At 40.7% G+C, this 15,734-nt stretch overlaps 3 protein-coding genes across 4 annotated transcripts in view; 1 reads left to right on the top strand and 2 right to left on the bottom strand.

Moving 5' to 3' along the window:
• LOC104820934 (trafficking protein particle complex subunit 8) overlaps positions 1-7,952 on the bottom strand; it is a 10,149-nt gene extending 2,197 nt beyond the window's left edge. The window contains exons 1-25 of one of the 2 annotated variants that reach the window (XM_010551590.2): positions 7,438-7,952; positions 7,210-7,304; positions 6,788-6,887; positions 6,562-6,666; positions 6,298-6,460; positions 5,651-5,771; positions 5,507-5,569; positions 5,322-5,402; positions 5,113-5,207; positions 4,881-5,031; positions 4,534-4,620; positions 4,207-4,326; positions 4,010-4,138; positions 3,791-3,888; positions 3,575-3,698; positions 3,251-3,358; positions 2,651-2,792; positions 2,022-2,132; positions 1,866-1,923; positions 1,691-1,763; positions 1,219-1,404; positions 1,032-1,142; positions 680-844; positions 415-573; positions 64-297 (exon numbers count right to left, since the gene is read on the bottom strand). In XM_010551590.2, coding sequence (XP_010549892.1) covers positions 64-297; positions 415-573; positions 680-844; positions 1,032-1,142; positions 1,219-1,404; positions 1,691-1,763; positions 1,866-1,923; positions 2,022-2,132; positions 2,651-2,792; positions 3,251-3,358; positions 3,575-3,698; positions 3,791-3,888; positions 4,010-4,138; positions 4,207-4,326; positions 4,534-4,620; positions 4,881-5,031; positions 5,113-5,207; positions 5,322-5,402; positions 5,507-5,569; positions 5,651-5,771; positions 6,298-6,460; positions 6,562-6,666; positions 6,788-6,887; positions 7,210-7,304; positions 7,438-7,600 — 3,042 coding nt within the window. In that variant the 5' untranslated portion in view covers positions 7,601-7,952. The remainder of the gene's footprint in view (positions 1-63; positions 298-414; positions 574-679; positions 845-1,031; positions 1,143-1,218; positions 1,405-1,690; positions 1,764-1,865; positions 1,924-2,021; positions 2,133-2,650; positions 2,793-3,250; positions 3,359-3,574; positions 3,699-3,790; positions 3,889-4,009; positions 4,139-4,206; positions 4,327-4,533; positions 4,621-4,880; positions 5,032-5,112; positions 5,208-5,321; positions 5,403-5,506; positions 5,570-5,650; positions 5,772-6,297; positions 6,461-6,561; positions 6,667-6,787; positions 6,888-7,209; positions 7,305-7,437) is intronic. The other variant, XM_010551591.2, reaches the window with a different exon arrangement.
• A 435-nt stretch (positions 7,953-8,387) lies between these two features.
• Positions 8,388-13,301, top strand: LOC104820933 (conserved oligomeric Golgi complex subunit 1). The gene is made up of 7 exons (XM_010551588.2): positions 8,388-10,828; positions 10,922-11,113; positions 11,569-11,855; positions 12,212-12,391; positions 12,472-12,652; positions 12,763-12,943; positions 13,040-13,301. The coding sequence occupies exons 1-6, from the start codon at positions 8,591-8,593 to the stop codon at positions 12,931-12,933; spliced, it is 3,249 nt and encodes a 1,082-aa protein (XP_010549890.1). The 5' UTR covers positions 8,388-8,590; the 3' UTR covers positions 12,934-12,943; positions 13,040-13,301.
• A 16-nt stretch (positions 13,302-13,317) lies between these two features.
• On the bottom strand, positions 13,318-15,560 carry LOC104820932 (ubiquitin carboxyl-terminal hydrolase). Its single transcript, XM_010551587.2, has 5 exons — positions 15,335-15,560; positions 15,196-15,259; positions 14,557-14,650; positions 14,348-14,450; positions 13,318-14,252 (listed from the first exon to the last, which is right to left on the bottom strand). Exons 2-5 carry the CDS (start codon positions 15,224-15,226, stop codon positions 13,476-13,478), a joined length of 1,005 nt encoding a protein of 334 aa, XP_010549889.1. The 5' UTR covers positions 15,227-15,259; positions 15,335-15,560; the 3' UTR covers positions 13,318-13,475.
• Positions 15,561-15,734: the final 174 nt, after the last annotated feature.

Raw genomic sequence — 15,734 nt, 5'->3', positions numbered from 1 at the left:
TAGGGAAAGGGTTAAACGAGGAACTAACTACCAAAAGTGTTTGAAATAATGTTCCATATTGACCTTGATCATGAAGAAACAGGATAAAGCTTGACCAGCTATTATGGATCGAGAAGGTAAGATAGAGTCAACCGGCTGAAGCAATGAGATACCCCACCGACACCCAACTGTTGACAGCTGATGAATCTGGAAACTCTCTGAATTGGTACGGTTGACGATATCCATACGCACAAGAGATTCTTGCAATCTCGATGGTGAAGGCGTGATTTCAAATGAGGCCTCTAATGATGGTAAAACCTATGAAAACAAGGTTAAATATAATATGATATCAGATTTGCAGTGTTGGTGCAAAGCTGGTGCACCTTTATGTAGTTCCCATGCACATGTAAAATTGCAACCAAGTGATGCACTTACCTGCAAGGTATAATGCATCCTTAGAGTGCGGTATCTCATGGTGCTTGATACATTTTCCATTTCATAGTATATTGTGATATACAGAGATGTCTTTCCAGGAGTAGCAGCTCGAAGCCAAAGCGGCCATCTCAATGTTTTCTCCCCTTGAAGTGATATGTCCTGAAAGATGATTAAATATTCAAAGCATGTCGGGATAAACACATGCAACTTTTCTTTGGATTCACAGTACGGCATGCAAAAAAGAAAATAAGATTTTGCCACTAACCTCTGGAAATGTAAATACACTACTTGATGTTTTGTTAGTTTTAGGCTGCACAATATTTTGTTCATCGCCATTTCCCTTCTCTAAGCAATCTGGAAATGTCATAGTCAGCTCCTCCTGATTCCCAGGACTTAAAAATCGTGGGTGGCTAATCTTCATTTTCAGATTCTGCAACAGAAAACTTGGTTAGGACAAGTAAAACCCTGTGGATAGTCCAGTTGCATTGCATTATTCAGCCACCAAGAGATAAATCCTAAGTCAATAACAGTAACCATAGGAAGATACAAACGATGCGCATTAATTCAATCTCAAAAGAAAATATGAATGAAGAGGGCAAGTCAGGAAATGAAACTACCTTTATTGGGGACTCAAGCTTATTTTTTAACTCCAAAACAAGATACCGTAGATCTCCAGCATATGTTTTATCAGGAAAATGATCAATATAACCCTCGAGCCTGGGAAGACTCTGCATAAACCACAACACATGCTTTAGTTAGTGGTCATAACAAATCCATTGATTATACCAGAGGAAAATGGTGCACCTTGATGACTAAGAACTTCAGGTCATCAGTGGGGGTACGCTTGTTTTTTCTTCTTTCTTCGGCAGTTTTTACCTTTACAGGCACTGATTGGAAGTAATGAATGCCTACTAAAGAACCAGCTAACTCCCACCTTAGACCAACAATTTTGAGGACACCTTCGTCACTGGGAGTAACCATAAGTCTCACCTGGAAGAAATAATCAAAATGTCGAGATCCAATATCATGTATTCCGTTCAGATTAGAAGCAATGAGGTACAATCCCGTACATTCAATAACTTGGCAATCAATAGAGTACAGCTTGTTGATTAGTTTTCTGTGCATATTTGACTGACAACTATCTTCTAAAATGAAAACACATGCAATTAAACTTCTCGAAAAAAGCACAGAGTGAAGACCAACAGCAGGTGGGAACATCTATGCTAAGAAAAATTACGGTACGTAATAAGTACATAAAAAAGACGAGCAGACTCACCAATTTTGCTTCGCCACCACCTAATGAGAAGTCTACTTCAGACAAAGTGAATGAAGCACCAGATGTTGCATCCCTGTGGCATTGTTGCCGGAGCGGAGCATAGAATAAGTGTTCAAATACAGATCGACAAAATCAAAGATTGAAAGAAATTTGACTACAGAGACTAGCTTCTTACTGATTATGTTCCTCAGGATTCTTGGGCCCAAAGCTTGAGCTGCTCGCATCTTTATCTTCTTACAAAGTCCAAATATGGAAAATAGCTTCACATATTCAAGTTGAAGGATGTAGAAACATTTATAAATCTATACAGGAATTAACAGAAACTATTTACCTGATGTCACGTCATCAGAATTTTTGATAAGTTCACAGATGAGGGAAACATTCGATATGGAAATAGATGTTAGCAGAGGATTCCTAAGTTCAATATTCACTTTCACTGGCTCTGTAAGTCATGAAGAATGAGTGTGTTAGACTACACAAAAAGCAAAAGCTTGCGACATCCTACAGTTGAATATCCGGTTCTCAAAAAATAATATTTAAATAAATTCCCAAACCAAAAAATATTCCAATCCCTCAACAGAAGGCACAAGTGAGACAACAGACACTATGATATCCTTAATTAAGAAATCAGATAGCTCAGTACTTTCTGTCTCTGTAGTATCTCCAAGCCAATGTCTGAAAACACAACATTTCCAAACAAGGAATTCTACATTTTTCCAGACTCAAAAAAGTCCAGCTATCAAATTGCGCGATTGGGCAAGCAGCACCATAAATTCCAAGGATGTTCTTTGTAAAACTGTACCTATTTTCAGCTGTTAAATTGAACTGATGTCATTTAATCCTCAGATTTTGAGCATGACTTAAATGGAGAATAAACAGGGAAAAAGTAGGTAAGATAGGAAGTAGGTAATGAGGTAAACAGGATATGCAGCAAGTGACATTAAACAACAACCTGCATACCTCCCGCGACACAAACATTTGACTCTCTGTATTTCTTTGGCAGAAGCTTTGACTGTAAATCCAGCCAGTTTGACTTGGCATAATTTAGTGATGGAACAATATCCTCCTCCAGTGATTGCCAGATAGACTCTTCCATAGTAGCCTGACCGAGAAAAATGAAAATCATAGATTAGTATGCAAGAGTCACCATCCATGCAAACAACCAATTCAAAGATGCACAAAAGTCAGGCAATTGCAAGCAATCTAAAAATAAGTTTGATCGATGATGCTCACAGTGGAGAATAAGCCGAACACAGTGAAGAAGGTGTTTTCGTAATTCTTGTAAAAATTGATTTATACTTCACAGAACAAAACAAATGAAAAACAATCTAAAAATACACAGGAAAACAATCTCAGATTTTATGCAATTCTTTTTTCAAGACAACCAACATTCAAGAATTTCCGAAACTTGTAGCAAGAGAACAAGTTCCGAAATCCAAGACAAAAGATATCAAAGAATTAGCACAAACTACTAAAGGAACAAACCTACGATAATTCTATTCATGCATCTATATCGAGGTTGAAAATGTTACACGCTTGAAAATAAATTCAGTAACTTACAGAAGCTTGAGATGCATAAGTGCGTTGGTCTTCAAATATCACTTGGAGGGACGAGGTATTGATAATTGGCAGTTGAAGCTTCACCACCTCGTGCTTTATTCCGGTTTTCTACAAATTCACAGCAAAATAAAAAATAAATAAAACTTCATTCATTTTGACCCTTTTCAAGAAAATCGTGCAAGATATTTTGCATAGGCAGAGAGGAAAGAAGAACAGAGGCAGATGATAGCTATTGGTGGGCAGCCCGATCCGCAAACCATCCTCATTGCGCATTGCGCGAGTTCAGTGGCACGATCTAAATTGCAAATACAGAACATTATGCACCTTAACAATATCGAAAAAGTCTCTGAGGAATATCTCTTGTGTTGCCTTGGATTGGTAACCACAATCAAGTACTTCAAGCATGTTTCTGACTGCAACATCATACTTCCCGACAAGTGCATACCATCTGTACCAACATGTTGACGGGACAATTCTTACACTACACACTGATAATTCACCACATCTTCTGAGAATAAATTCATCATATTCAAAACTTACTGTCCAATGTGAAAATATACATGGTCTTTGATATGGCTCCATGTGGTTGATTTATAAACAGAGATTGCACTTCTGTATGTACGAATTGCATGGTTAACCTGGACAGGGTCAAGCAAAATTTTTCTTCAGAATGCAAAGCGTGCCTGAACCTTGAGTCACTTCACTAAGTGTAACCATGTATGAAGCCTGAGTCACTTCAGTAAACAAAGCAACAGGTACCTGATCACACTTTTTATAGTAGTCGCCTGAAAGAACTAGATGAAACCCGTACTTGTGTAGCATTGCTGGCTTAGATAACAAGAAGCAGTACGAAGCTTGCTCCAACATAACTGCGGCATGCAACGGTTCCTGTAAAATGAGTAGCAGTTAGCAGCAGTGGTGGACATGCAGTGTCAAGAGTAATAAAAAAGAATCACCTCTCCACATGTCCGGAAGTAAACAGATGCAGCTTCCTTGTACTGGTCTCTAGCCTTAAGCATCTCCGCCCACCAGAGGCCACACCTTGTAGCATTTTGTAGGCCAGATTTCCCAAGTTTCTGCATAAAATTTCCAAGCAAGCAAAAGTATTTTCACCAAGTATTAGGTGGTATATATATTTCGCATGATAAACATCAATTTCATGAAATAGAGTGAGCTTAACTAAAAGATCCCCTGGTTAGCACATTTTTTAGAAACTTCGGGTGACACAGCTGAGTTCTGGTTTCCAACCTAAAAGATTTGCCTAATCCAGGATGAAAACATACCATATAAGTGTTGAATGCATTTTCCATGCAGTACTCAGCTTCCTTTTTTGACTGATCTGAGATAAAATATGCAAGTCCCATCATTTCCTGTCAGACATACAAGAGAGGATGACGAGGCCGCAAAAATTTTCTCATGGGAATCAATGAACCATCAACAGTGAATAATTGAAGTGATTGCAGAAACTCAAGTGAGAGGCGGCTAGGACAAACAATACCAATAAAGGATCCAGGCAGACCAGTACTATTTAGCAGAACGAAAATATATAAATGAGATTGTTTTAAAAGAGAAAGCCAAAAAGGGTCCCTTCAATCATTTGAAACGCAAGCCAAACAAAATCTGAAGCTACCTGGACACCAGCATAGTGCCTCCAGGCTTTATCAATCTTGTAATCTGTAGATATCAGGCGATAACTTGACAATGCAAGTTCATAATCATGTAACATGAAGGCATAATCCCCCAAAATTCTAATTTGAGATTCGGTGGAGTTAAAGGTATACCTTCAAAACGAAAATAGAAAAAGTTAGTGCTTAAAATGATTTCAAGGACGGTATCAAATCAAACACTACAAGAAATCGTACATAGGACCATTTGCTGAATCTGATCCATCTTCTTTTCCTTTCCTCCACCACAAGTTTTTTATCTGGTTTCTAAATCCTTTCCTTGTCGCAGAAATCTAATGACATCATATGAAAAAACTAAAGGATAAGAAAAGAAACAAAAGAAACCTGAGCAAAGCATACAACAAAATCTATATAAATTCCCAAAAAGAATTCTCTATCAAAAGAACCTGTTGATTAAGTGCTCGAACTTTTTGCTCCATGTAAGGAATTATATGTCTGGAGGCAAACTCTTGCATTAGATCTTTCATCTGCTTCAAATATGAAAAAAATACCCCTTTGGTCAAATCTAGTTGATGACATCAGCTAGAGAATGCTACACAAGTGTATATACCTAAAAAGTTAAAAGTAATACCTCTATAAGGTCATCGCTAGTGAGGGCACAACCAAGCTTTTCCGTGGATAGAGCATTTGGTTTCTGTCAGAAAAAACGGTGATTAAAATCCCGAACTCCAAAATTGACATGGAAAGGAAGCCAGATCATATGAGGATGACTTACAAATGTAGCCCAAGGATTTGCTTGATGTTCCACGTCCCCCTCTTTAGATGAATTAATGCAAAGCAAGTTGCATTCATTATTCCCAAATGTACTTCTCATTTCAGACAAAACTCTAGATGTTCTACACAGAAGGGAAAAAATCCGGTCAACTACGGATTATAATTCACAGCCATATAATTATGATGAGTTATCATAAAAACCACGAAGGAACTACTACTACAAAAAAGTGTTACTCTCTCCAAGAAGCTAACATTATATCCAGAGAAGTTCCTCAGTTTAGTTTCCGGTCTATCTCTACCCTATTACTTAAAAAAAGCATGTCTTTCCGAGTTTTCCTGCGACATTATTGACCACTCAAGCTGTCAAGTATCGCATTGCACACTGTTTTCCTCATCTTAGAGTTTTTTGGTGTGCAATTACCTCTCTGTCTATCATCACTATACCATTGATAGCCAACGTAAATGCATTATAGAAGGTCTTTACTTGATGTCTACTTTCTATCTTATGAATTTCCCAGGCTTTCCTTGGTTGACCACATGTGAAACCACGAAAAAACACATGTTATCAAGGTTGTATACAGTGGCCGCCCAATATGCATCAATGGAATATCTATATGACTAAAAAGCAAAGACTAGATAGGAGGAAACCTCTCCGTAGTTGCATCTTGATTGTCATGTACCAACAAGTAATGCTTCACAATCTTGGGATCCATTGCACCATCATTCAAGAGGGAAGGTAATTTGTTGGTGTTGAAAAGATCTATAAATTTATTAATAGGTTCTTCGTCTTTTGATGAAACAACCAAGAGACCTGAAAGCATATTGCAAATTATTTATAGCTAAAAGAAATGTTTATGAGATATAATAAGGAGACAATAACAAAAGTTTTCTAAAGATCATCAAATTTCTTACATGCCACGGGGTGATCAAAAGCTTCGTGATCTGAAAAAGACAATGTACGTATAAGCTCTTTGTTGTAATACTGAAACCATGTTGGTGAGATTTCAGATTCTGGACCTGCAGGAAGGGACACTAGTCAGCACTGGAACAAGGACAAATAGAATGCCCTTCCCTAAAATTAACCGATAATGACATCTTCTGTTACAAATCTATTGCGTAATCCTCACCAGAGACTTACCAGCAAGTATGTCAGTAAGTTGAGGAGGGTCCGAACAAAATTCCTGAAAATCCCTCTTCCCAGCATCAGTAATGACATGCTCTAGCCGTTGCTTTGCCACCTAAAGAGTAAGTAAACAGAATCTGATATGGGAAGACTCCAAAGATACACCAAGTATGAGTAAGACAAATGGATTCAATAAAGCTATCAACTTTGTCAAGCATACACCTACAAACCATAATCTATCCTCTTTCAAGGCACAGAACAAATAAATCATGATCGACAAGGCCTTAAAACATCAGGAAATGGTGCCAACACGCTGAATTATAGGTGATCCACTCATCCACATCATTGCTAAGTAAGAACTAGTTATCAAGTTCTTTTATTTTCCAAAATTTACTACTATCCTCAAATCTCCTACCGAAGCAGACCAGTTAACATACCTCTATATCGGGTTGCCGGATATCAGAGGCATAAAACAGCCGCAACTTAAACTTCTTTAGCCGATAAAGCTGATCACTAGATGTCCTCACAGGTACTGCACAAATTCACCATTGAAATCCTCAAATTAAGGGGGTTTGGGAGCACGCTTCGATAGATACTCGAAAACCCTAACACAGTCCAGAAAAGGAATCGAGTGTGACAAGAAAACAAAAAGAGAATCCATTCACCGTCAATATTACTGAAATTGCAGAATGGCGTGAGCATTTGTACAAAGGGGAGACCGTTCTTGAGGCAAGTCTCTTCAACGAGGGGCGTACACAGAACCATGACCACAGGAGTGATCTCCTCGAACAGCATTTTTCCAAGCGAAGAGTTCGCCGGGTCCGCCATTCTTCTCCCGCCTGAAACTTCCAAGTCTCTCCTTTTCTGTCGACGTTCTTCACTGTCCGTACACCGACTCTATGCTATGATTTTCGTCGGAGAGATTGCGTCTATCGAGCAAAGCAGCAAGCGGATCCTTCTCCTGGAACCAATCAGAGCTACGCCGTCGTCGGCAGCCGCCGTACCGGGGGAGCTAGGGTTGACGATCTAGGTCCCAAATACCGGAGAAAAGAGGCGGAATCTCCTTCGATGGTGGAAGTCGCCAGAAAATGGTGAGATCGGGATCTTGATCGGGATCGGGATCCGGGTCGGCGAAGAATAGAGAGATGGAGGGGAGGAGTCGAGATCGAATGACGGGAAGGAGAACCATAGTGTTTTCCATCTATATCCCTATATTTAGTTATATTTATCCCTTTGCCCCTAATGTAGTTTAATATTACATATCTAACCATTATTTCTTTCAAGTGCTGAATGAGGACAATAATACACTGGTTTTACAGTTAATAGAAGTGTTCCCCTTCCAATAATCCATCTTTCTGCAGATTAAAAAGATATAAATTCTTATTATTTTTCAATTTAGACTTAATATTTTCATACTCGGAAATAAATCCAAATTATGCTAAAATACCACTAGAACAGATTATATTATGATTCGATTTGATGTTCTATTTATACCGACATCAAATAAACCGGATCTAAACCGGAAGACTCCAACGGACCGAATTGACAGGGGCAAAGTGGTAATTAGAGTAAAGCCCCTCCGTCGTCTTCCTTCACAGTAACGGCAGCAATTCGGACAGAAATTAAGAGAGAAGGGGAAAAGAGGGAGAAAAAAACTCAGATCTTGATTCCGAGCTTATACATCTGAAGCAACATTTCCCAGATCCAATTTAGATCTCCATTCCTTTTCTTACTCTTCTTCTGCTGTCAATGGAGGCCTAACGGATTGCTAGAGAGAGAGAGAGGGAGAAGATACAGACGAAGGGCTCACGAATAACCATGAGAATGTTATCGGCCTCCCCGGTCTCCGAAGACCGGCCCTCCGCCGCGGGAATCTCCGGAGGCGCCGGTCATCGGGACGCTGAGTCGTTATTCCTCGCGAAACCAATATTGGAGATCCGGAATGTGGAGTCGGCGACTAGGAAGAGCATAGAGGATAAAAAAGAGGAGCTCCGGCAACTCGTCGGGACTCGGTACCGCGACCTGATCGACTCGGCCGACTCGATTGTGCATATGAAGTCGTTGTGTGAGTCAATCTCAGGTAACATCTCTTCGATCCACGGTCATATTCGCTCGCTTTCCTCTTCCCCTGTGGCGGAGACTCCAAAGCTTGTCAGTCCTAACCCAAAAAGGGTCCATGTCTACGGGATCGCATGTCGTGTCAAGTATCTGGTGGATACGCCTGAGAACATATGGGGATGTCTTGATGAATCGATGTTTCTAGAGGCTGCCGGGAGGTATGTGCGTGCTAAGCATGTGCAGCAGAGACTGATAATGTCAGAGGGAAGTGTCGGTGGTGGTGCGGCGGAGATGGATCAGACTAAGATCTCGGCGAATTTCCCACTGTTGCAGCATCAGTGGCAGATAGTAGAGAGCTTCAAAGCTCAGATTTCGCAGAGGAGCCGTGAGCGGCTTCTGGATCGGGGTTTAGGATTAGGGGCTTATGTTGACGCCTTAGCTGCCGTCGCAGTGGTTGATGAACTGGAACCCAATCAGGTGCTTGAGTTGTTTCTCGAGTCGAGGAAGACTTGGATTCTGCAGAAGCTGAGTGCTTGTGCTGGTGATGCTTCTTGGGATGATGTTGTTTTGGTTTTCTGTGATGTTTTGAGTGTGATTCAGGTTACAGTGGGACAAGTTGGGGAAATGTTCTTGCAAGTTTTGACTGATCTGCCTCAGTTTTATAAGATAATCTTGAGTACCCCTCCAGCTTCGCAATTGTTTGGTGGAATCCCAAATCCTGAGGAGGAGATTGGGTTGTGGAAATCCTTTAGAGATAGGCTGGAAAATGTCATGGTCGTCCTAGGTAAAAAGTATACTGCTGAGACCTGTTTGAATTGGTTGCGGGAATGCGGAGAGCAGATTGTTTGTAAGGTTAATGGGAGACACTTGATCGAAGCTATTGCAACCGGCGTGGAGCTTGGATCAGCTGAAAAGTTGATTAGAGAGGCCATGGATAGTAAGGAGGTCTTGAAGGATAGTCTGGATTGGCTTAAGAGCGTTTTTGGATCTGAGATAGAACTGCCTTGGAGCAGAATCCGGGAGCTTGTTTTGGAGGATGATTTGGATCTATGGGATGAAATATTTGAGAAGGCTTTCGTTGAAAGAATGAAATCGATTATTGACTTCAGGTTTGAGGATTTGGTTCAAGCTGTCAATGTGGCAGAGTCAGTTCATGCTGCTGGGGAGATCATCTGTGATAAGATTGACTTCCAAGCCTACTTAAATAGACCATCCACTGGTGGTGGGGTCTGGTTCATTGAGCCAAACACAAAGATGGCTGGTCTTATTTCAGGAAATAAATCACCACCTGAAGAAAGCGATTTCCAGGGTTGTCTTACCGCATACTTTGGTCCTGAAGTTAGTCAAATCAGAGATGCAGTGGACAGGCGCTGCCAGAGCGTTCTCGAGGACCTCTTAAGCTTCTTTGAATCGCCAAAAGCAGCTCTAAGGTTAAAGGATCTAGCTTCATATGTGCAGAATAAATGTTATGATAGTGTCTCAACTGTTCTTGCAGATGTAAATAAAGAATTTGAGACTCTGTATTCTGCCATGAGAACTAAAGTCAAGAACAGTGAAGCAATTCCTCCTGCTATAGTTATTGAAAGATCACTTTTTATTGGGCGCCTCTTGTTTTCACTGCAGAAGCACTCGAAACATGTTCCTTTGATACTTGGTTCTCCAAGGTTGTGGGCTAAAGAAACTGTGGCTGCAGTTTCTGACAAGTCATCATCCTTGTTTAGCCAACCGAGACTTGCCTCAGATTCTATAGTCACTGCTGGGAGCCCTGGAAAGATGAAGCAAACTGATCTTAGAAAGCAAACTTCGTTAGCTGTTGGTGCACTGCTCGGAGCGGAAGAGAAGACAAGTCCAAAACTCGAAGAGCTGAATAGAACTATGCGAGATCTGTGCATCAAGGCTCACACATTGTGGATACAGTGGTTATCTGACGAGCTTTCAGCTATTCTCTCACGTGATCTTGGAAGGGATGATGGTTTGTCTGCTACAACTCCTTTAAGGGTAACTCTTCCTCTGAACAATTTTTCTCCTTTTATTGCATGATTTGATGGGTTGAGTTTTATTGTCCTTATTCCTCTTCTGATGATGATATAGGGTTGGGAAGAGACGGTAGTCAAGCAAGAGCAGAATGAGAGCCAATCTGAATTGAAAATATCACTTCCCTCAATGCCTTCACTCTATATGATTTCATTTCTATGTCGAGCATCGGAAGAAATTCATCGGATTGGAGGTCACGTACTCGACAAATCAATTCTGCAAAAATTTTCCTCAAGCTTGTTGGAGAAGGTATGCTGTTTGAATTTAGTTCTTGACAGTGTGATTCCTCTGAGTTAACATCTTTCTGCTGCCAGAATGGTGCTGATGAAGAATGAATGAGATTACCCATAAGTTTGTGCATGTATAGATGTTTGTTGCTATTTGATAACTCTGCACCTGTTGTGAGGCTGGTTCTACTGGACCTCTCTTAAATTTGTTATTTGTCTGTCCTATGATACTGTCTATTAAAAATTAACTTTTCCTTTATATTGGAAACTGAGTTGTGGTTTTGCAGACTCGTTGGTCTAGTTATTAAATTTAAAAAAAAATGTTGGTTGAACTTTTCCAATCTGTTGAGAGAAAGCTAAAGAAATGGTGTGTGACACTATTTCCACCTTTTGTTTTTCATCAGTGGATAATTTTAAGCTGGTTTTTGCCTGAAGAATGATGCTGAATGCTTTTCTTTATTCTGTAATATGATGCAGATCGACATTATTTATGGGGATTTCTTATCTGCAAGGGAGGCCAAGGAGTCGGACCCTCAGATTTCAGAGAAAGGAGTTCTGCAAATTTTGCTGGATTTGAGATTTGCGTCTGATGTTCTTTCTGGGGGTGATACAAGCACTGGTGAAGAGCTATCAAAGAGCACAACAACTAGATCACCTTTTAGACGGAAGCAGGATCGACGGCAAACAAAATCAGTCATTAGAGGTCGTATCGATGGGTTGATTTCTCGTCTTACTGGAAAGTTGGATCCCATAGATTGGCTCACGTAAGGATCTTTATTCCTCAACTTTTTTTTTTCTGTAGAAAATATCAAATACTTGGTATATGGAACTATATTTTTTTATCTGCTGTCTCAAGTAGTTCATGGGAATTTGGAAGACTAAAGGTTACAGATAGAAGTTAGATGTCATGGTTTTCCCTGTAGAAGTTTGTTAGATTCTTTGCAAAACTTTAGAAGCTTGTTTCACTTGCATACCAGGGATTTTCAGTATGATCGAATTTCTCTCTTGTAATTGCATCTCTGTCTTGTCTGACTCGCCTTGGTGTAAAAAAAATAAACCTTTTATCATTTTTGTCATCTCCATCATTCTCTTATTTGCAAAAATTTTGTATGTGAAAAAGGTATGAGCCTTATCTTTGGGAGAATGAAAAACAATCATACCTACGGCATGCTGTCCTCTTCGGATTCTTCGTGCAGCTGAACCGGATGTACACAGATACGGTCCAGAAACTGCCCACTAATTCCGAATCGAATATTATGCGATGCTCTACTGTTCCCCGCTTCAAGTATCTTCCAATAAGGTCGGTTTCTTTCTTCAACCAGTTATCGGTTGTATTTTGTGTAGGATATGTTTCCGACTTCTGTTTTCTGGCTAATGTAGTGCTCCGGCTCTATCGTCAAGAAGTACAAATAAGGTTTCTGTTCCGGCTGCTGCTTCTGATGATGCTTTGAGGAGAAGCCCATGGAAGGCATATGCAAATGGCGAGCTCTCCCGAAAGAGTGATTTGGACGATAGCTCGAGCTTCAGTGTCGCTTCCCCGTTTTTAAAGTCCTTCATGCAGGTATTTCCCAATTCCTCTGCTGTTTGTCTTCGGTTCATTCACGGTATTTCGTGTTTTAGTATTTCGGCAAGAAATGAATTATCTTAAAATTCTCGATCACTTAATGACAGGTCGGTAGCAGATTTGGCGAAAGCACATTGAAGCTGGGATCGATACTGACCGATGGACAAGTCGGAATATTCAAGGATAGATCAGCAGCTGCAATGTCAACATTCGGCGATATCTTACCTGCACAAGCAGCCGGTCTACTCTCTTCCTTCACAACCACCAGATCAGATTGATGAATTTCAGGTTTTGCCCTTCGGTTCTTCTTCCAGTTTCCCCGCATTTTCATCAGATGGATGGTAAAAAAAACTTACAAAATGACCCGCTCGGGTATTTTCCCAGGCTATGTGATTCGGAGTTGAATGGTTTTGAGCAGAGGAGAGGAGAGAAATCAGGTTTTCGGAACGGAACAGAAAAAAACGGAAGCGGGAGTTGCAGCAAGAAATACGTTATTACAGGCTTTGAAAACGGGAAAACAAGTTTTGTGTCCTGTCTTTTACCATAGAATATCTTCATTTATTTTTTCTTATATAAGTTACCGTTGTGAAGTAAATACTTTTGCCGCCACAGTGCTCAAGAGCGAATGATATGAATGTCAAAATAAGGCGAGTCCATGGGCACGTAACTTACCAAAATCCCAAAAAAAAAAGGTCCAAACATAACACTGGAAGTTGAAGGCCGACGCCGAGATTCGGTCTGAACCCGCGGGTTTATAATTAGGCTCGGGTTTGAAAAGCCGACTCAGAATATCATACATGGATTGACGATGTTTTCACACTTAGGCATTGTTATTACGCTTGGCCTTGTCGATGAGAGGCTTGAGCTGCTTCTTCTCTGACAAGATCTTGAGGAAATTGAAGAGGAACGGCACATAGTTGTGTTTCCGGCGTATGTTCTCAGTCCTCCACTTCTTCGACTTCTCCTCCTCCTTGACAATTTTCTGCGAGACTGCTTCGATTCCGTTGTTCACCTCCGAAAGCGATCGGTCCAATGCCTCGAAACTGCTTTTCTCGGCGAATTTGTCCGCCTGCAGAGCGGCTAACTGCTGCAATACCCTCTCTCTCTTTCTCTGGAACTCCTTCAGTTCAGCCACATACATCTCTCCCTTGTTCTTGACTACGGCTAAAAGACTGAACCGTATTTCGTTCGACGAATACTTATCTATACGTTCTTGGATCACGGGCCGGACCATTTTAAGCCACTCCATGCCACCTTGCCCACCCGGGCACTGTCCGAGGCTGATCGGTCCTTCTTTCAACCCATCGAGTTCGTATAAGATACCATCGACGGGTAAGTAGCTGATATAGTGATGCACATCGTCATCTTTGGAAGTCGCTTTCTGTTCTTCCGTGACTGTGTCAAATGGGTCGGACCTAGCAAAGGTGTTGTGCGCTGCACGAATGGATTCGTTGTTGTTGATGGCCAAACCCTTCAGCTCAGCTGGAAAGTTCTTTGTAACTTCCTTCAGTTTAGATAGTTCCGGACCGATATCGATACCCGAAGAGTTCATGAGGACGGACAATATCGCTTGCGTTGCACAAGCGTTATTGATTATCTGCATACCCAAAAGAAAAAGACGCCTACTTTTATTTCAGGAAAAAGGTTACCAGTAAAATCTCCAACAAGTTTGAAAGCAATGGAGACAGTGACCTGGCTGGCGAAGAAGAAGTTCGGGTTTGGATCCGTGATCACAGGACGGTTGTCCTTTTCCTCGGGACGCCATTTGTAAAGCAATAACAATCCATACACAGGTCTGGCAGTGAATAATCAAATGAAAAGCTTTAGGAGAAAGAATTTGTAGACAGAAAGAATTTTCGGGGAAAAAGTCCGAATTGGAGAAAAGACTATACGATAACTACCTTAGTTCATCTAGAGAATCAAGGTCCAATGAATACAATTCCTCAACCTGCACGCCTCTCACTTGCAACTGTTGTATAAGCTCAGTGAAAACGCCTGGATATGTATGCCCAGAATAAGAATCGAGAACTGCCGGGATCATTACTCGGCTAATATTGCTTATTAGGAAATGGAACAAACAAATGACTGAGATGAGGAGACACCATCGACTAAGCATGAGAACAAGTTTCGTTCGGGCAAGCAAATCACTCTTGGTCCTAACCCTTCCCACCATTGGCCTCTGATTTCTTTTAGTCTAACAAGAGGTTGATATTACTAATGTTCGCATTTCGAAGCCTATATAACGTTGGGAAGCTAAGAAATTCTATGTACGGAACCATGTCTGATCCATAAACACTCTTCTCCGAATTTGAAGTTTGCCAAAACGCAGTTTCTTCACTTGAAAACAAGAGTTGAAATCTGAATCCTGAACATCTAATGCCCAGAAGCTGACATTATAAGAACTCTAGCCTCATACAGACATGAACTTAGAAGAGCTAAACTAGTCAAGAGAAACATATCACAAGTCTGAAAATTTATGCCAAATTGAAAACCCAAAAGAGAGAATCGAACTCAGGAAAACAAGAAACCCGAAGAATTACCAGGATCAGATTCTATGGCGCACCAAGACATGGTGAACGAGGGTGACACGCTTGCTCAGAAGACCTACAACAGAAACAAAGCAGTAAAGAAGAGAGGATTCACATACGACAATCGGAATCTCAGGACAAAGAAACGAACCGGCGAGCGAGCGAGAGATTGAGATTCCGACGACGACGGAAGAATTGGGGATCAGTTACCGATGAAAACGGAGGAGGAAGAATGGCAATGGAGGGGTCACATTTGACTTCTTCGAATTCACGTGACCATATCTGTTCATATACTGAGTGAGACCACAATCTATCTTTGTTTAGGAATATGTCATGTATACATGTACATACGCATGTATACATATGTCTGTCTGTCTGTCTATTGCATTTTCTTTTCCTTTTGTTCTCATCCATAACTATGTATCTGGTTAGGGTTTGGCTCTTCTTATTTTTGGCCGCTGTATAGTCTTGCTAGCTCTATATGGCTAAAAATATATTTTTTTTAATAAAACCTGACTTGTAATTAAATCGAAATTATAATTTTTGTAAAT

This window comes from Tarenaya hassleriana, unplaced genomic scaffold, assembly GCF_000463585.1.
Source record: "Tarenaya hassleriana unplaced genomic scaffold, ASM46358v1 Cleome32, whole genome shotgun sequence".
Lineage (NCBI taxonomy): Eukaryota > Viridiplantae > Streptophyta > Magnoliopsida > Brassicales > Cleomaceae > Tarenaya > Tarenaya hassleriana.
Note: the sequence above shows the minus strand (reverse complement) of the source record. Positions and strands in the feature narration are given on the sequence as shown.